The sequence below is a fragment of the Pelophylax lessonae genome, assembly GCF_965119305.1.
Source record: "Pelophylax lessonae genome assembly, chromosome: 7".
Lineage (NCBI taxonomy): Eukaryota > Metazoa > Chordata > Amphibia > Anura > Ranidae > Pelophylax > Pelophylax lessonae.
The window spans coordinates 213,473,037-213,493,494 of record NC_138774.1 but is presented as its reverse complement, the minus strand read 5'-3'; the positions used below and the strand labels follow the sequence as shown (position 1 = coordinate 213,493,494).

The 20,458-nt window shown below is 44.4% G+C and overlaps 1 protein-coding gene across 1 annotated transcript in view; it reads left to right on the top strand.

Moving 5' to 3' along the window:
• LOC309560706 (olfactory protein-like) overlaps positions 1-16,777 on the top strand; it is a 38,558-nt gene extending 21,781 nt beyond the window's left edge. The window contains exons 4-7 of the mRNA XM_082264332.1: positions 4,455-4,565; positions 8,680-8,781; positions 11,691-11,716; positions 16,653-16,777. Coding sequence (XP_082120458.1) covers positions 4,455-4,565; positions 8,680-8,781; positions 11,691-11,710 — 233 coding nt within the window. The 3' untranslated portion in view covers positions 11,711-11,716; positions 16,653-16,777. The remainder of the gene's footprint in view (positions 1-4,454; positions 4,566-8,679; positions 8,782-11,690; positions 11,717-16,652) is intronic.
• The last annotated feature ends 3,681 nt before the right edge of the window (positions 16,778-20,458 follow it).

The following is a 20,458-nucleotide window of genomic DNA, read 5'->3' as shown; positions in this document are numbered from 1 at the left end:
AAGTCGCTTTCCTTGCTTTAATTAAAGTAGGAATAACTGAAGTTGACAATCCCTTGTCCTTCAGCACCCGAGTCTCAATAGCCAGGCCGTTAAAGCCAGCGATTGTAAAGCAAGATGGAAGATCGGTCCCTGAGACCGCAGATCCTCCCTGAGAGGAAGTCTCCAAGGAGCGTCCACGACCAGCCTGACCAAGTCGGCGTACCCGGGTCGACGAGGTCATTCCGGGAACTACCAGGATAACTGGAATTCCCTCCACCTCTATCCCGCGCAGAAGTTTCGGCAGCAACTTGAGAGGAGGGAAGACATACAGTAGCTGATACTGTCCCCACGGGGCGACCAGCGCGTCTGCTGCGTCCGCTTGAGGATCTCGGGAGCGGGCTACAAACCTCCGCACCTTCCTGTTGAGCCGAGTTGCCAACAGATCCACCTCCGGGGTGCCCCAATGAAGGCAAAGCTGGTGAAAAACCTCTGGATGAAGAATGCTGGCCACTTCTATGGCCACCAGGGCACTCTTGGTGTCCCCTTGGTGATTGACATGAGCCACGGCTGTGGCCTTGTCTGACTGGATCCAAACCGGGCTGCCCTGAAGCTGCTCGGTCCAGAAAATCAGACAAAGTCTGATCGCTTTCAGTTCCAATACATTTGTCTGTAACCTGGATTCTATCGGAAGAAATGATTTCCCCTAGTTGAGCATCGGAGCCCGAAGCCACCAGACCAGAAACTCCCTGGTCCGCTCGCTCAACCGGATCCGATTGTCCAGAGAATCGGGATTCCTATTCCATTAGAAAAGAATCTCCTTTCGGAGAGTTCGGGCATGAGACTGGGCATACGGTACTGCTTCTAAGAAGGCCACCATCAGTCCCAGGATCCTCATGCAAGTCTGAAGGGAAGACCAGTTGACAGATAGTAACATCCGAATGGTTCACTGAATCTTCCAGCTCCTGGTGGGAACTAGGAATGATCTTTGGGAAAAGTGAAGAAAACGTTCTGCTCAAGGAACGGGAACAACAGCTCCCTGTTGCATCAAGTCCATTACTGCCCCCCGCAAAGCTTTTAAGCGATCCAGGGATAGTCCAATGTTTGAAGGGAAGAATCGCACCGGTGGAAGTGATCGAAACTCGATCTTGTATCCCGACCGTATGACCTCGCGAACCCCTTTGTCCGGGATTCTGGAAAGCCATGGATCCGGAAACCGGTGAAGACGTCCCCCCACCCCAGAGATGGGTGGGGGCGCACCTTCAGGCTGTATTGGTCTTATCTTCAGGTTTGGCTGAGCCGGACCCTTGTTTACCCGACCAGCGCCCTTTGAAACCCCCTGCAGGGGTTTTGGAGGGCTTTGCCTTATCGCCCGCACCAGCGGAACCAACAAACCTTTTATGAGCGGAAAAGGAAGGTCCTCGCCTGTTACGAGGTCCTTTACCCTTAGCAGTCTGTGGTAAAAAAGTGCTCTTGCCCCCCAGTGAGATCCTTTATAATCTCATCCAAGGTGGCCCCAAACAGGCGATCCCCTTGAAAAGGGAGATTTGCCAAAGCTTTTTTTGGAACCTTGATCCGCCGACCAGCACTTTAACCACAACACGCGTCTGAGGACCACTGCTGAAACAGATGCACGCCCTAGCAAGGGAGTGGCGTCCAGGGCGGCGTCACAGATGAACTGTAGCCCTTGTATAATTTGCTCCAGCAAATCTGATACTGCCGGGGGGATACTTCTCCCCTTTATGTCACGGCGTAACAATTTGGTCCATTCTGTCAATGTTTGTGAGACTAAACCAATGGCCACCACTGGCCTAATTTGTTGACCCTATCAGGGAAAAAATGGAGCGGGATTCCGCTTCCACCTTTCGATCCACCGGATCCCTAAAGGACGGAGCGTCTTCCAACGGGATAACAGTGGCTTTGTTTAGTCTGGAAATCGGTGGGTCAACCACTGGTGGTACCGTCCATTTTTTAAGGAGGGATTCCTCAAACGGATAGCACCTAGCAATGCGTTTGGAAATAGCAGGGGTTCGTTTCGGACGATCCCATTCTTCTTTAATTAGATTACCAAAACATTTGGGCAAGGGAAAAACCTTCGCCATTTTGGTAGGCTTGCTGGTACCAAAGGGAATTTCAGCGTCAGCTACCTCTGTCGGTGTAACCTCAAGGCTTAAGGTTTCCCGGACAGACATGACCAGTGCGTCCACCAACGCTTTTTCTTGCGCTATGGCGGAGGCAGAAACGTCCTCCTCACTATCTGAGGAGACCGTACCTGAGACAGCAGCCCCAGAAGAGGGGCCTGCAGCTGCATTGACAAGCTCAGAATCCGTATCTGAAGTGTCAGATGAAATAGGGGTAGGCGGGGGTCGCTTTCTTGCCCCCTGTCCCTGACAGGCTACCTCCACCCGGGATACCAAAGACTCCAAAACTGCTGATAATGCATCAATCACAAGTGGGGCACTGGAGGGTCCTGCGGCCACCTCGAGGGGATCAGGCGGGGATACATGTGTGGCAGGGTCCATGATTAATCCCAGACACTTGCCAGCAAACAAAAAATAATTTTAAAGAAAAAAACTTTTTTTTTTTTTTTTACCTTTTGTAATCCCCCAGCGCAACAGCGCCCCTCAGTGTTACCTGCTTTGGACCCCACAGAGAGAGAGAGAGACCCCAAGGCTCACCACCTGATGCACAGAAGTTTCTATCAACCTGCTCTCAGCGCTGTCTCTTACAGACAGGAAGTCCTTTGGATCCTTTTCCCGGGTAAAAGGAGGCGGCTCCGCCCCTTTACACGCCTTCCGGCGCCTCCCATGCTACTCCTCGAGGTAGCTGGTCACTTCCAAAATGGCCGCTCCCATGCTGGAGACACGAGGCTACGCCAAGATGGCGGCCCCGCTGCCCCTGTGGAAAGATGGCAGCGGCCTGCTGCGGCCTGCGGAAGGTAGTTTATCGGCCTGTGCGGCCTGCAGGAGGTGAGCGGCCTGCGGGAGGATGGCGGCCTGCGGATGGCGGTAGTCCAGGCACAGGCATCGGCCTGTATTGCAACCTTATGTATAAGGTAGGATGCTATCACCTTCTTACATTGCCAGCCACTGACTTCAGTCATGGTCCCTTTACAGTGCCCCTCATACAGTGACTTCCGATAGTCAGCTCCCAAACCAAGCCTTCTGGTTCTATTCACTAAATCACCCTTAAGAGGGGGATCTGTGACACCTGTTATAGGATAGAGGGGGGATCCAGGATCATGAGGGTCCGATCATCCCAGGGAGGGGTCCCGCGTCCACCCACAAACCCGTCAGGGGGAGAGGGGGAACATTTTACTCACCATACCGGAACAGGCGGGCACCAACTCCTGACAGAACCCCTCTCCACCGAGGTGGGGGGGGGCTGTCGACCAATATGGATGCCGTGACTCAGTTTCCAAATGGTCGTCGGCGTCCCGGCGAGACGTTTAACTCGCAGGGTCAGTCCCCGTCCAGTGGGACTATGTCGCGGCCGACCCAGCGCGGAGCTAGGGCCTGCACGCGCTCGTAGGCTGACTGGGGTGACCACTGGATCTCAACATCCAGCCCGTCGCCCAGTTTCAGCATACTTGCTTGAAGATCTCACAGGAACAACTGGAGAAAAAAGCTGCCTAAAAAAATTTTTCTAAAAAAATCTTGCCAGGACCAAAAGATCCCAGCAAGGAACTTAGGTCCTTACTCCTGACTAGACAGAAAAAAAACTGACATCCTGTAGCAGGGAGAGAGAGGATATACCCTCTGGGACTGCCCCTAAGGTGTGGCCAGAACGTTTTCCTTCTGCCTAGTGTCCTACTCCTGTAGAGGGCAGTATAACCCAATTTGATATTAATCAAGAGGACTGCGTCTGTCAATGAGCGACAGAGAAATTGCATTTGTGAATGAGCCCTAAGACAGCAATAAAGATATGCTTGGCACTCAAACTTCCATTGACTAAAAGTTATCCATCACATTACAGCTGCATTCACATGGATGTGAAGAATTGCTGTTTTCAAAGGTGGCTAAACCCACCTCTGGATACAGCAACACACTGTGCTATGGCTGCATATAAACTGTTGGCTTAGCTGCAGTCAGTTGGTGTGCGGCCAGAACTTCACAGAATCCCCAACCCTGGACACACGCTGTCTGCATCTAGGGTTGGTTGGAGGTTCTATTTACATGTGACCACTCAGGTGAGCAGTTACATGCAAACATTGGTGGTGCTGGCCATTATAGTGTACAAAGTCCAAATCTGACAGCCGCTGATCACAGTTGCTGCTGCTCACATACATTGTGTTCAGGCAGCATTTACATCCACCAGCAAGAAACCACTGATTCCCACCAATGGCTGCCCCTGGCCAACCCCCATCACATGCATTTCATTTCAGCAGCTTGGATCTCTTTCAATTGCCCTGTTTTTTGATAGGTTTACCATTTATCTCACATGACCACACAGTATTCTCTACTATTCTTTCCACACAGATAAAGGGGATAGTGAAACCATCATTGCTGCGACTGACTATTCAGAATATTTAATGGAATTTACAAAGTCCCAGATGGATGGGGAAACCTGTATATCTGTTAAACTTTTTGGTAAGCATATATGCAGCAATGGGTGTCCTGGATAATACAGATAATGGAAGGTACAATATTCTGTGTACATTTTTTGACTATTTTGCTAAAGTGTTGGGATAGATTGTATATCACAGTCAGTACAAGTACAGTATATGTAATAGATTGCAGCACCTGTCACAGTCATTAGATGTGCAGTATATGTAATAGATTGCAGCACCTGTCAGTCATTAGATGTGCACTATATGTAATAGAATGCAGCACCTGTCACAGTCATTAGATGTGCAGTATATGTAATTGAATGCAGCACCTGTCACAGTCATTAGATGTACACTATATGTGATAGAATGCAGCACCTGTCACAGTCATTAGATGTGCAGTATATGTAATAGAATGCAGCACCTGTCACAGTCATTAGATGTGCAGTATATGTAATAGATTGCAGCACCTGTCAGTCATTAGATGTGCAGTATATGTAATAGATTGCAGCACCTGTCACAGTCATTAGATGTGCAGTATATGTAATAGAATGCAGCACCTGTCACGGTCATTAGATGTGCAGTATATGTAATAGATTGCAGCACCTGTCAGTCATTAGATGTGCAGTATATGTAATAGATTGCAGTACCTGTCACAGTCATTAGATGTGCAGTATATGTAATAGAATGCAGCACCTGTCACAGTCATTAGATGTGCAGTATATGTAATAGATTGCAGCACCTGTCACAGTCATTAGATGTGCAGTATATGTAATAGAATGCAGCACCTGTCACAGTCATTAGATGTGCAGTATATGTAATAGATTGCAGCACCTGTCAGTCATTAGATGTGCAGTATATGTAATAGATTGCAGCACCTGTCACAGTCATTAGATGTGCAGTATATGTAATAGAAAGCAGCACCAGTCACAGTCATTAGATGTGCAGTATATGTAATAGAAAGCAGCACCTGTCACAGTCATTAGATGTGCAGTATATGTAATAGAAAGCAGCACCTGTCAGTCATTAGATGAGCAGTATATGTAATAGAATGCAGCACCAGTCACAGTCATTAGCAGTGACACTTTCCACTGTGGATTATTTCAGCTGCACTACAAGCAGTTTGTTGTATTTGCATGTGGAAAAGTGGGAGCATCATCTTTTCACTAAACACATTGAATTGTGGAGCACTGGACCATTTATGAACTTTTTGCACCATTATTATTTGTCATTTTTTTGTGAACAGATCGTGGCTACTTATTTGCAAAAAAAAAAATATTTTTGATGTAATTCACTTGTTACACCGCTCTCTGCAACATGAGTTTCACTTATCTAGTGACACTTTGCCATTTGAACATTCACTATTATTTTATTTTGCTTATTGCACATTGTTTATTGCATCTGCCCAAGACCTAGCCAATCATTTAAAAACAAGATAGATGCAATTTGTGATCAGATCCCCATTGTCCAGATATCCCCCACCTAACATTCTATGTCCACCACCACATTCAATACTTTCACCTTTTTGACCACGCTACTACCAAGGAGGTTGCTAAACTCTTCTCTGATGCCCCTCTGACTCCTCTGGACCCTATAACTACGCCCACCCCTCTTGCTCTTTTCTACACTTTCTAACCAACATATTAATTTGACCTTTTATACTGGCATACTTTATGTTCCTCTAAAACATGCACTGGTCACATGCCTAAAAAGTCCTTACTGGAACCCACCAGTCTGAACGACTTAAAGTGGAGTTCCACCCTAAAATTGAAGTTCCGTCCATCTTCTTGGTCCGGGTCACCTGAAACACAAATGGATAATCGCAATTTTTTTTTTTCTTACCTTATTTTAGAAGAAAGTATACTCACCTTACTTCCTCTTCCTCCCCTCGGCGGCCACGGCCCATCGTCACTTCCTGGCTTGCAATGATTCCTGGGAGCTGAACGTCATCGCTCCCAGGAATCAATGCGCCTGCACTGGCCCTGACGTCAGTTCCAGTGCAGGCGCCGTCATACCTTGCTAAACAGCTTCTGGGCATGCCCAGAAGCTGTGCAGGGATGACGCTGCAGCCCCAGAAGTGACGCTGGGCCGGCGCAGTGCATCGTGGGACCGAAGAGGACGCAGAAGAGGATTGCGCTGGCTTCAAGCTGCCCACACCAGAGATGGCAGCGCTGGAGAAGACATTTTCAAGGTAAGTATTTCTTCTTGCAGGTAAGTGCAACCCGGGACAGTACAGAGGCTATCCATTGTGGAATGCACTAGCCCTGACTGTCCCGGGGGTATTTTTATGTATTCTTTTCTTTTTTTTAGGTGGAACTCCGCTTTAAGACCCATTGCTCCTGGTGACTTTAAAACTTCTAGAATGCCTAGTCTACAGCGGTCTCATGGATAATCATTTTCTTGACCCCTTACAGTCTGTATTTTGCCTGCAACATTCCAGAGAAACTGCTACTTTATACTTATACTATTAAACCTTTCTGCTGCCATTGATACAGTTGACCACTCGTTCCTCTGTTTTTTCTCTAAGACTCTGCTCTTGCTGTGTTCTTCTCATACATATCTAATAACTCCTTGAGTGCCACCCACAACTCTGTCTAATCATCCCCAATTCCTCTTTCTGTTGGGGTTCTTCAGGGCTCAGTTCTCACACCTCTTCTATCAATATCTCCTCCCTTGGTCAGTTGATAGCAACCATGGCTTCCAATAACATCTCTTTGCTGACACCCAAAACCCAATCATTTACAAGTCACACATCATTGATATCACATCACTTCCTAAAAACAAATTCTTTCTAAAAACTGAGCTCACTACTGCTATGATGAGCTATTCAAGGATGTATGCTTTGTGTTATATGCAGCTCTTCCTTTCAAATATAAAGATCTTCCTTTCAAATGTACAAAGCCCCAAACAAGAAGAGGAGTTTTGTGTTTTCTGAATTTTAAGAAGCCTTCTGACTCCTAACATCTCCTGCATCCCATTCTCTTTACAGTTCTAGTCTAGCTGAATATACATGTGTTCTGTGTACCAAATATTGTGCCATATCATTCACAAATAGTTGGTGAGCTGTGTGTATAATAAGGTGTAGTACCTTTCACAAACAGTAGGAGTGCTATGAATGTTATCAGGTGCAGTAGTATTAATAGCCAGTAGGTGTGCTGTGTATGTAACAAGGTGAAGCACTAGTACAGGTAGTTGGTGTGATGTGTATATAATAAAGTACAGTACTTCTAATAATCAATAGGTGTATGTAATAAGGCAGTCTTCCACCTGCTTTTTTTGTTTTTGGACAGGGTGGGAAGGGATAGAACTGCTTGTAGGCAGGTGCAGTCTACTTTGTCCACTGTAAGTGGCGCTCACCTGCAGCGACACTGCAATTGGAGAGGAAGTCAAGACAAACACGGTTCCTCTATGGTTTCCTGGGTCAATGGGGATGCTATCTGATTGGATGCTGCTGCCTCATGTGACCCTGGCAGGCATCTTGGGGCAGGCAGAGCCTATTTAAGTCTGTGGCTTAACAGCGGGCTCTGTGCACATTTTGGGAGTGGGTAGAGTAGGGACATGTTCTCTGACTGTTAGGGACAGAACTAGTGGTAGGGAAAGGTTCCTGGAAAGGAGGGAAAAGCATAGGGATCAAAACTTCTCTGAACCACCTCCTGTTTGAGTTTGACACCACCAGGCCACATTCTGCCCCTCTTAACAGTTGCTGTCAGTTCGGCTGGAACCAGCTCTACAATACAAGTTCTTGCATCATACTTGCACTGTGTTTGTCATTGCTACCACACCACGCTGCACTTTACCTACATGCTATATTTTATTTAGCTCATGTCCCTTTTGGGGACATATTCTACTACTTCAGGTCCTAGTGACACAAGAGGAAGCAAGAGCATCTGAAAGTTAACACAGCAAAGACTTAAAGTATCCAACCTTTTCTGGGTCTACTAATGAAAGTAATTTTATTGCCATGTCCCATTTGAAGAGATTCCTCTCACTTCCTTTCCCAGGGACACAACTGGAAGTAATGGGAAATATTCCCAAAGGGTTACAGACAACAACCAAAACCCCTCTCCATTCTATTGAAGGAAAAAAAAAAAAAAGTGCTTTTCCATTTCGGTACCTTGGATGATATGCTTCATGTATGGATAACTTTTCTCTTGCAGGGAGGAAAGACACACTTTCTGAAGATAGAAATAATCAATTTAAAGATCACATTAAGGAGGTGGGCCTCAAGGAGGAGAACTATATCAGATTCCATAATAAAGGTAACTATGACACATGAACTGGAGCACGTGAGCTCCATTCACTTATTTAATGTCCAGTGAACTGTGCTGAGCATAGAAAATACAAGGACATGTCTAAGCAGTAAGCAAAGTCAATTCATTAACTGCTAAACTAAATAACAGTAATCAATGCAACTATGCCAAATTCAAGAAGTCCAATATTAAATTTGTATAATTCATTACAGCTAGAATCAGCAGGCCTTTCACAGTACTGCTGGGTACACTGCAGTCATCTGTTTCACCAAAATGGGGCATTAAACCCTCTTTAAAACCACAGAAGATGGTGTGAAACCAGAAAAGAAAGTGTCATGTATTTTCATAGGCCCAGATTTGGGGTCTATGTAAAAATTGAAACAAAAAAACCCAGCTTTCTGTCATTTTTTTCCTTCACTAACAGATGCACCCTCTTGTAGGCATGTGCCTACAATTAGGCTATGTAAGTTAGGGGTATTTGTGTTGTCCAGGTGGAAGTAAGGGTTCATGCGAGGTCTGCCGGGCTTTTTCAGGGCCTGATCTCCTCTCGGTGGTACTCTAAATAAGGGGAAGGCTGCATTCAGAGAGCACCATATGGGAACCACCAGCAATAGACCTTTTACCGACTCACACCTGTACAGGTATGCCTAGGTACCCACGGAAGAGTTAGTTAGGAGGACTACATTTTGCTCTTTATCCTATAACCTTGCAGAAGCTTTAAGTACAGTTCTTTGAACTGTTCTTGTGAAAAGTTGATGGCTGTACTGGACTGACCTACTCGATAGAGGGTCTGTGGGTGGGTGGTAGGTGAGAGACGGCCACTTGGGGAAATTAACTCCCAATCAATCTGGCCCGACTGGATGAAAAAAGGCAGTGGACCCTAGTTAAGGGGTCTAGGCTGCTACCTTAAAGATACGGCCTAGTGGTCGTTTCCAAAGTTTCTAGTGATAGTCGGTTTAACATGTTCTGCTACCAATAAAACAATGATCTTTTGATCTAAGTGTGATTCTTATTGCTGATTTTGTGCGTTCCTTTAACCGACTACCACCTGAACTGTTATTGAGCCTGGTCTGAAATTACTTTAAAGGGCTGCATGATGATACATGGGGTATTAAAGAACAGGGCCCATTGAAGCACACATGGGGTAGAAGAAGAAGTCCATCACAAGGGGTTTACTCCGCAGTAATGATGGAGGAATGGTAGTTGCTACGGGTACCCAAGAACTGGTTGGAAAGTCAAGCAGCCGGTCAGCAGCAGTACCTGGTGCAGATGACAGGTCCTACAGTAGCAAGGGGGGTTGGTGTTCTGCCTCCCTCCCTAGCGGTCGGTTCCCCCAAGTTGAAGCTGGGACTGAACCCATGGTATGGAGACCTTGGATACCTTGTCACATGGTACAGGAGAGAGAAGGAGTTAAAAAGAGTGCACTCGAGGTCCGCACTAGTGCACAACAGGACTCCATTCGGTCACTGGGAGTAGGTGGCAGAATTTCGCTGGACAAGTAGAGGGGGCATGGGCTCTGCAGTGTCCCTCCTAAATACAACACTAAGTCAAGGTGTGTAGTGACACGGGATGGCATGTTTTACAGAGAGACTCTGTAGGCCATATGGCTGCACGCGGTGTATGGCTCATCTCTAAGCCCAATTACACCAATAATATATAAAAGAGTTTTAGGTCTGAGCATCTGCCTTTATTGTCACCATCTGAGTATTCTGCGGGTTGAAATAAGGAAAAGGGCCACCATCTGTATCCCGTCAGCCTTAAAAACAACAAACTCATCAGATATAAAGCTCTTGTTGCAGGAGATCACTTTAATTTGATCTCCAGCTCTGTGCAGATTTCACACAATGCAGACAGTCACACAGACTGCAGATTTTAATGTTAAATTTTGGTAGTAAAAGTTTTCTTTTAATAAGCAACCTAAAACTGATATTTGGATTTTAGAGGAGGATGAGTCCGACCGCTCTCAGACTTGAGGATAATGGAGGGGAGATCTCTGTAGCCAAGTTCCCAGCTCCTCCTCCTGCTGTGGTTATTTAAGGGTGTCTTTCTATCTGCTGCTTTTTTCATGTAGATTGTGTTAGGGCCCTTTCACACGGGCGGATCGGTTTGATGGAATCTGCTTGCTTGGCGGGGATCGATCCGCTGATCCCTGCTGAGCAGGCAGATGACAGGTTTGTCTCTGCACACTGTGCTGAGATGGATATTTCAGAGTCCCGCTCTCCCCTATGGGGAGATTGGATGATTGGGAAGAATTCCCCCCTTTTATATATATATATATATATATATATATATATATATATATATATATAGATAAAAAGATCAATAGTGTCAGTGGGAACCTATCTAAGAGGCAGATATTACTCATTCCTGAAGGAACCCCTAGCAAGCTCTGGAGGAGCACTAGGGTTCCATGGAACCATGGTTGAGGAACCCTGCTCCAGACGGATGGAAAATAGAGTCACCATTACGATTGCCACCTCATCCCTTTAAACCAGGACACATTAATTACACAGGTTCTGAGGCTAATATAATGCACATAAGGCACTAAGTTAGTTTAATTACCACCTTAATCAGCCACAGAACCTGTGTGTACTGGTTTAAAGGGATGCGGTGGCAACCCTAGTCACCATCCGTCGGGATTTGGCAGACAGGATCAGTTTGGACATGTCACCGCTAACATCCGCTGTTCCATTGGGGGGAATGGAGGGTCTGATCAGGTCTGCCTGTCAGTTTTTTAAAGTCTGTGCGAAAGGCCCTTACATATAAAACAAAGGATAGTGAGATTCGAAGGTGCTTCATAAATGTGAAATAGGAGTTTCGGAAGTACTGACCCTTGAAAAGAAGCACATGGCATAGCACATATAGTATTGATCTTACAATATTCTTTATAACTGACCTCTGATCTCTTGTCTTTACAGCAACCTGTATCCCTAAATGATTCTAGGTAAGCTTGTTATTTATTTCACATTCACCTACCACCTACTCACACTGGGCTCCATGGATGAAAACATTTAAAATTCTGCATTGGCCATACCAACCAATCAGCTTCTCAAGTTCATACTATAGTAGGGAGGAGGAGGAGGGTCCAGTCACAGCTGATGTTTTGAATTCTTTCACCTACTCCTGACTGTTAGAAGAACAGGGACCACACAAATATGTATTTATTTTAATTATAAAGGTTCTAGTGGGGTTTGAGTATGTATTGTTTCTGTAAAGTGGGAAAAAAAAAAGGATTCTTTCTCATCTATGCAACATTTCCTCACTGGTGCAGGAATTGTCTTTGGGTGGCAGTCTTCAGGCCTCTTTATTGGATGGCGCCACTCCTGCACAAGAGCCAGCACTCAGAGTCCGTCATGGCACTGTAAGCTAAGCTGTACAAATGCGGCTCGGTTTACAGTGTTGGAGGAGATGGCGAGCAGGCAGGTAAGGGCATGTTATTGCAGGAGAGACATTGTGTGTCTCTTTTGCAATAAAAGTCCACTTGCTCGTGGTTCTTACAATGGAACTTTAGTTCTGCTTTGAAGCAAAACTAAACACACCGTTTTAAACTGTTACATTCAAGCGGGGTTCATACTGGTGCGATACGGGAACCACGCGATTCCTGTGCGGGTTCCTGCATGGCATCTGGCTCGCAGGCAGTTTATATTGCTCTCTGCGAGTGTCAATATAAAGTTAATGACACCCCAAAAATCGGTTTGCAGAACACAGTGCGAACTGTGGAATCGGATCACATGGGTCTGAACACTCATGAGATACGATTTCAGTGCGGACCAAAAAAAGGATCCTGCACCATTTTGTTGCGAATGTGGTGCGATTTCAGCCATACAAAGTGTATGGCTGAATTTGCATCGCATGTGATGTGCACCATAAAGCGGTGTGAATCACATGCAATGTCTGGCATCGCACCAGGGTGAACCCAGCCTTAAGGCATGTCTTGAGTGATAACGGTTGCATTTACCAGGACTGGGATGCTTATGTTCGTGCTCAACTGAACTGTCAAGCAATCAAAGGCTGGTGTCATAGCTGATCACATGTGCAGCACTATGGCACATGCAGATCAAACACAGACCAGAATGGCAGCTTCCTTGACTGTAAAGGACAGGGGGGTTTAGTTCTGCTTTAAAGGAGAAGTACAACCAAAGCTCGTTTTGCTGTACTTCTCCTGTGTCTGCTGAAAACGGGTCACATGAGCGCAAAAACAAACTGCACTCCTGTGACCTGTTTTCAGGAGACAGCGGACTGAAGTACGCTGTCTGCTGACGTCACAGAGCCAGTCCAGGCATGGGCAGGATTGCGACAATGAAGTTGGGATCCGCCCACAGGCCTGGACCGGCACCCGGCTCAGCCTCTCAGCGAGCCGCCCCCCTCGATAGCCCAGCTCTCCAGTACCCAGCTCTCCAGTAAAGTGCGTGGGGGAAGGGGGGGGCGGTGCGAAAGAGCAGCCCTCTGCTCAGGGAGCTGAGAGAACTGAACGATCTGCAGTGTTAGAGCCGGCGGGGGACAGATGCAGCATCGGACCAATGCTGCATCCACATAGGTAAGAAAAAAGTCCATGCTTCTCTTTTAAAGGTGGGTTCACACCATTGCCATTGACATCACGTTACCATGTCACAACGTGCTGCTGTGCGACTTGAATGACACTTCAAGTGAAGTTACAAAAAAGAAAAGTGAACAGTGATGGGCTGTAACAGCAAACAGCGGACTTTGCCCGCAATGAATGCATAGGTGTTGCATGCATCTGTGTGCAGGCAGTCCCAGTCATGCCTATTGGAATGCAGCGACTGCACAGAAAGAACCACTCCCCCCAATTTGTATGCATTCAGGGACAAGCATTCGCATGACTGTCAAATTGCGACCAGCTGCTGTGTCTGTGCAGCTGCTGCATTCCAATAGATGTGAATTTGCTGGGGTTTTTGGCCTATCTCTAGTCAAGATCACCTGTGGGTATAGGATTTTGCATTCCTTTTTTTTTCTCTTTCCCTTTTATTAGTTGAATTAGATGAACTTTTGAACAGATTGGGTAAGGTGTGTGTCTGCTTCATGGCCTTTGTGGAGATTTGTTAGAGAGGGGGGAAGTGTGGGACTTTAAATGAGGCGCACGGTGGGACATACCATGCGCCTCCATCCCTGTTCAATAAAAATTAAAAAAGGGGTTGGGACTTTGAGTGAGAGACATAACAAGACTGGCAGGAAATAATTTACACATTTATTGATACATACAGATAAGAAAACGTAGCATAGAAAATGATGGATAAACAAAGTAATAGGAGAGCTGATAAATAATCCCCAAATTCAACATTTATAAAAACCAACATAGCAAATTTCCAAGAGTAGTAGAATAGTTTGATATAATCACAACATCAATAGATTCAAATTTCCAGGAGTAATAAAGTAGTTTGATATAATCACAACATCAATGGACTCAACGTGATTCGTGGACCGAATATGCCACTTCATCAGGAGTAGATGTATGAATTATATCTATGAAAAATATATGCGTATACTTAATTGGAATACCATAGTGCTACTTGCATAGTGAAGATATGAGTAAAGGCAAGAAAATTATAAATGTGACATAGGATGGAGTGAAAGAAAATAAAATAGAGGGTGTAACAAGCCAAACACCCGAGAAAGTATATATGAAGCCACGTGATAAAGTTAGAAACCCCAAATGTGTGGAAACCCAGAAGAGAGGATATAACGTGGTGCAAGCGAGGAAAAAACACAGGAGAAGGAGGAAGGACCTAAAACAAATCCTGTCAGTGATAGGGAAAGATCCAAAGATAAGGAGCCAAAAAGAAGATATCAGTGGAAAATACCAAAAATGAAACCCAGACTCCAAACACGTGTGCCGCCAAACGATGTACTCCCAGCGTCACGCCAGTGTGTGAATAGGATCTCCGCGGAGACAGAACGCCAGAGGCAAACCGTCCTGCGGCTGCCTAAAATACACTGAAGATGGAATCAGATCGTCAGTGCAGTGGCGCCAAACAAGTGACATCACGCGCCGGCGCAGGGCGTGGAACCTATGCGAGGCGGCAACCGCCCACCCGATCCCCCGTGCCAGGAGAGGCAAGGGGAGAAAGGGAGGATGCCCGCCGCCCATCGCAGCTCCCGAGATGAACGGCCAGCCGTTTTATGCGGGACACGCGTGTTTGGAGTCTAGGGTTCCACGTTATATCCTCTTCTTCTCTTTCCACACATTTGGGGTTTCTAACTTTATCACGTGGCTTCATGTATACTTTCTCGGGTGTTTGGCTTGTTACACCCTCTATTTTATTTTCTTTCACTTCATCCTATGTCACATTTATAATTTTCTTGCCTTTACTCATATCTTCACTATACAAGTAGCACTATGGTATTCCGATTAAGTATACACATACTCTATTTACCCCAGCCCACCCTCCCCATGTGTGTGGCGTGTTCGGCCTTGTCCGCCTGCCTTGTGCACCCTCACATCCCGTGGGGGATATCTGGGGTCTTTGTCCCACCTCCAATGCCAGCAACTACCTGAATTGCAATGTAAGTTTTGGGAAATTGGGGGCCCTGTCTCCCCTTCCCTGTCTTCATTTATTATCAATGTATATAGATTTTTCATAGATATGGATCATACATCTACTCTTGATGAAGTGGCATATTCGATCTACGAAACGCGTTGAGTCCATTGATGTTGTCATTATATCAAACTACTTTATTACTCCTGGAAATTTGAACCTATTGATGTTGTTATTATATCAAACTATTCTACTACTCTTGGAAATTTTCTATATTGGTTTTTATGAATATTGGATTTGGGGATTATTTACCAGCTCTCCTATTACTTTGTTTATCCAACATTTTTTATGCTACGTTTTATTATCTGTATGTATCAATAAATGTGTAAATTATTTCCTGCCAGCCTTGTCATGTCTCTCACTCAAAGTCCCAACCCCTTTTTAATTTTCATTGAACAGGGATGGAGGCGCATGGTGTGTCCCACCGTGCGCCTTTGTGGAGATGTTACTTCACTTGTGTGGTCACTAAGGAAGTGTAAAAAAAAAAAAAAAAAATCTTCCCAATGGAGCAGAGACCTTAAGAATACATTTTTTTAATTGAGTAAAGCAAGTTGAGAACCTCCGTCAGGTTTTATTGGCACCGGTGTTCCTGTTGCTGAGTCTTCTTCTATTTCCTGTTTGGTCAGTAAAATTCTATGTGTAATATAATTTTCCCAGCACAGACACACATTTTAATAATAACCTGACAGGTTTAACAATATCTTTTGAATGTAATAATGGATGAATGGCAGTGCATTGTTTCTATACCAAAGGCTGACCTAGCCTTCTGAAAATGCTATTTCCCTGGCTGTCAGTTTGATCTAATAGCTTCTTTACTCCATGTTTTCTCCAGGTCAGTGACTCGGAAAGTATTAAAGGAAAAGTTCACTTTTTAGACAAAAACATAAATGCACATTTTTTTGCAGGAAAAAGAAATGTGCATTTATTTATTTGGGGAGCCTGTAAAGCATTTCACCAGGGATCAGCAATCGCTGGTGCCATGTAGGTCTCCTGCAAACCTGTCAGTGTATCTGTGTGCCTGTACATCCTATAGGGCAGTGGCTGCAGCATTGGGAACAAGTTATATGTTCCACCATAAGAACGGATGGAACATGTAACATGTTTCCTAAGGTGAATTTATCCTCTAAGGTGAATTTATCCTCTAAAGTTAGAGGATCAGAATAACTGTCAGACATAATAGTAGTTTTAGAAGGAAGCCAGCATCTCCTATAACTACTAGCCATGACTCTTAACAGTCCAGGTTCTATCATTATTGACTGTGTGTGAAATATTACCTGCCGGTGAATGCTCTGCATTGCAGTGACCTCTGACCTTTGTCTTTTACAGATGAGATCCCTTCCAGTGAACCTGGATTTTTCCCCGTCCCTCACTATACTTCTTGAGCTCACCTCTATCCAAAGTACCCCTTTCTTTCCTTCCTATTATGAAATAAAATACACCAATAAAGCAAAGCTTTCTCAGTTTCTGTTTGTTTACCAGCTGTGACTTGCTTAAAGGTAGATGTACGCTGCTTGCTATTCTTATTCACAAAAAATGTGGATGGAGGAATCCCCACTGAAGCCTATTGTAATCAGGCAGCCGCAGCGATCGTGGCTGCCTGAATACCTGAATAGTGACTTCATCTGATAAAATAAAAGTCAGCGGAGCTGGATGAAAATTGACTATTGTCTGGCCAGGTAGTGCTTGTAGAGCAAAACACAGTTCAAATTTGGACTTATCCAGTAAAATTTAAGCCATCTATTGCCATTCTCAAGATTCTCAGTACATTCAATGACTTGATAGATTATATTCAAAAGTACTTCAAATTTCATTAGCTTTTAACATTTGATTTTGGAACGAATGGACTTTCCGAACAAATACCACATTAACTGTCCTGTGTGCAAGCTGCCATTGTTTTGCTGTATAAGTGTAAAAAACAAATACAACCTGCGCTCAATAAATAGTGGCAATAAAAATGAATGAAAGTAAATAGCAGCTAGCACAGGTCAATAGATAAACCTATACAAATAAAGTGCAGCATAACAATTGATGTAAATTGATAAACACGATCATAAAGTGCAAAGTTCATGTGAAAAATTTATAAATGTCAATAAAAAATAGTTAATAAACCATGATCATAAAGTGCATAATTCATATATAAATTCCGTGAAGTGTCCATAAAAATCTGTGCAAAAATATATAAAAAACGTGATGATAAAACAAACAGACTCCGTGCAGAGAAGCACCGCAAATCCCAGCATGCGTGAAAAGGATGATCTTCCCCAATCCTTAATAAGGGCAATCACCGACAGTAATCAAAAGGAGAATGGCCACCTACCAGAACCAGGTGGCCTCCAAATTAATGGAAAAACCTACAACGCTTTATCAGGTAAGTGTCCAAGACATATGGAGACATCGATAATATGGTTTCAAACGGATGTGCACAAAGTATAGGATCTCCGGTAAACATCATATGCATGACAGCATGAAACGATCCAGAAACGGGCTGCAGTGTTCCCAATACAAAAAAGCCGGCCGCAGAGACGTCACGTCTGGTCCCACCCAATGTGTTTTTTATCATACGTTTGACGTCGTCAGGGACGTCCTATAGAAGTGGTCACATGTTACTACTACATGTAACAAAAATGTAGTAGCAACTACTACAGTGATTCTTCACTTCCATGGGGCTTGGCCAGGTATGGACCATGCAAATATGCAAAAATAAAAAAAAGTCTGGAATTCAACTTTATAGGATAAGTCCAGTAACAACCTAGCTAACGCTAAACCTGCTCTTTGCCACGTTCTAAGACTATTTTATCTAACCCTGTAAAGCAAAAATGACCTTACTTATCTTTTCTACACCTGACTTGGTCCGGTCTCCAGGGACAGAAGCTCTGTGCAGGAGAGGACTGACAACAGCTGTGAAATGAATGGGATGTCACCTATAGACTTACTATAGGGCTTCTGTTGTCGAGTGCCTCTCCTCCACCCACCTCCATGCTGAAGCCGCCGCTGACAGCTCAGCATGGGACCGGACTGGATCAGGTGTAGGAAATATAATTACATTGATTTTTGCTTTACAGGGTTAGATAGAATAGTCTTAGAATGTGGCAAAGAGAAGGTTTAACGTTAGTTTGGTTTTGACTGGACGTATCCTTTAACCACTTGCCACATGCCCACAGTACTGTGGGTGGGCAGCTCAGTTAGAACAGGCGACATACTGGAACATCACCTGCACATGTGCACTAGAACGCCCTCTGGGGTGTGCAGTGGTGCAATCCCTTGACCGCTGTGTCAGAAATGGCTTTCTATTCATGACAGCTTGATTACTTTAGTGATGCTGTGATTGGCCCACAGCTATCACATGGTACCTGACTACCTTTACCATGGCATTAGCTTTGGCCAATTACAGCATGTCAACAGTAAGCAAGCTGTTATTAATAGAAAGCAATTAATGACAGCTAAATTCATTGCTTCCAACAGTAATCATCACAGTTCTAAGCAATAACAGAGTAAAAAAAAATCCTGATCACCCCACCCCTTTCACCCCAAAGTAGTAGTGTTTAAAGAAAAGGAAAAAAGTAATTTTACTTTTTTAAACGTACCGTCACCAGTCTTTATCCCTGATCACCGCCACACCAGTCATATGCTGACACTGTACTGCACTGGTGACAAGATGTAAAAAAAAAAAAAGAGAGAAACATGAATTTTATTTAAATTTCTACATTTTCCAAAAAATGGGACAAAAAAACTACAACTTCAAACATTTAAAAACCCAGTGGTGATTACATACCAGCAAAAGAAAGCTCTATTTGTGTGAAAAAATTATATAATGATATACATTTAGTTTGCGTACAGTGTTCCATGACTGAGCAATTGCCAGTTAAAGTAGCGCAGTGCTAATTAGCAAAAAATGCCCTGGTCATGAAAGGGGTAAAACCTTCTGGAGGCCAAGTGGTTATTAGTTGGCCTCCACTGAAATATATATGCAGAAGCATTTATAATTTATTTTCTATTGCTGTAACTGTTCATGCCTCATGCACACTGCAGCTTAAAAAAACGCTGCTTCTTTGAGCCTTTAAGCTTTTTTTTTTTCTCTGCCTGTAAACTCCCCTTTCATGTCAACCTATGTGTCCATGCACACTATAGGAGTTTTAAGAAGTTTAGTAACAGGTGGGTTTACAGGCAGGAAAAAAAAAAAAAAAAAAACACTTGTGCATTCAGGAGAGGCGCTTACATTCCAATTCAGGCCAATAGAATGCATTTTTGGGCTGTTGCGGAACAGTGAAATACAGAAGGGCCTTTTTTCTAATTAGTATGCATCCCTACTGAATATCTCTTTGGAGGCCTATCCCTCTATGGCAATGGATCTGTGGGAGATCTGTCCAGTGAACAGTGGGAAAATGCACAGAAAGCAGTGCAAGCTAGTTCTTTTAATAATTCTTAGTGTTTATTGAAATTGTACTTTTTATTGCAAGTTCATTATTCCCTGGTGAAATGGTTTACAATGGGGCTTTTGTCAGAACCAGATAAAAAGCTTTTGTCAGAACCAGTCTGTCCAAAATGTAGAAGAGATCATGGGGATCTCATCCACATGCTGTGGAGATGTCCCAAGTTACACAGATACTGGACATCTGTTCTTGCAACAGTCACTAGAGTATTCCAAAAAGACATCCCTTCTGACCCCATGCGCTGTCTGATAGGCGTTTTTGATGATATTATAATAGACGCCTTTACTAAGGAAGTGGTTTCCAGGCACAATAAATGTATTATCCTCCACAATGTTGGCTAAGATTTTATCCCTTTAGAATCCCACACAATAGAGCCAGGTAGCGAGGAAAAGTGCTTGAGAGAGGGGTTGTGCCACAGCGGTATAAGGGGCGAAAAAGTGTTAGAGAACACTGGATGTACCAATTGCCAAGCCTTAATAATGGCTCTCATGGAATGGGTAATTGGGCCTCTATATAGCATATTACGTACGGCTTTGTAAGAACCCAGCTGCACTGCCTCAAGCGCTACAGCAGTGTTGGTCTTGTCTGATACCAGCCAGTTGTGTGCTTGAGTAAGTAAAGCAGCAAGGTGATAAGCAAATAGATCTTGACATGCCAATTCACCTGTAGCAGGATTTCCAGGCATTGGGCCTGATGTGGGTC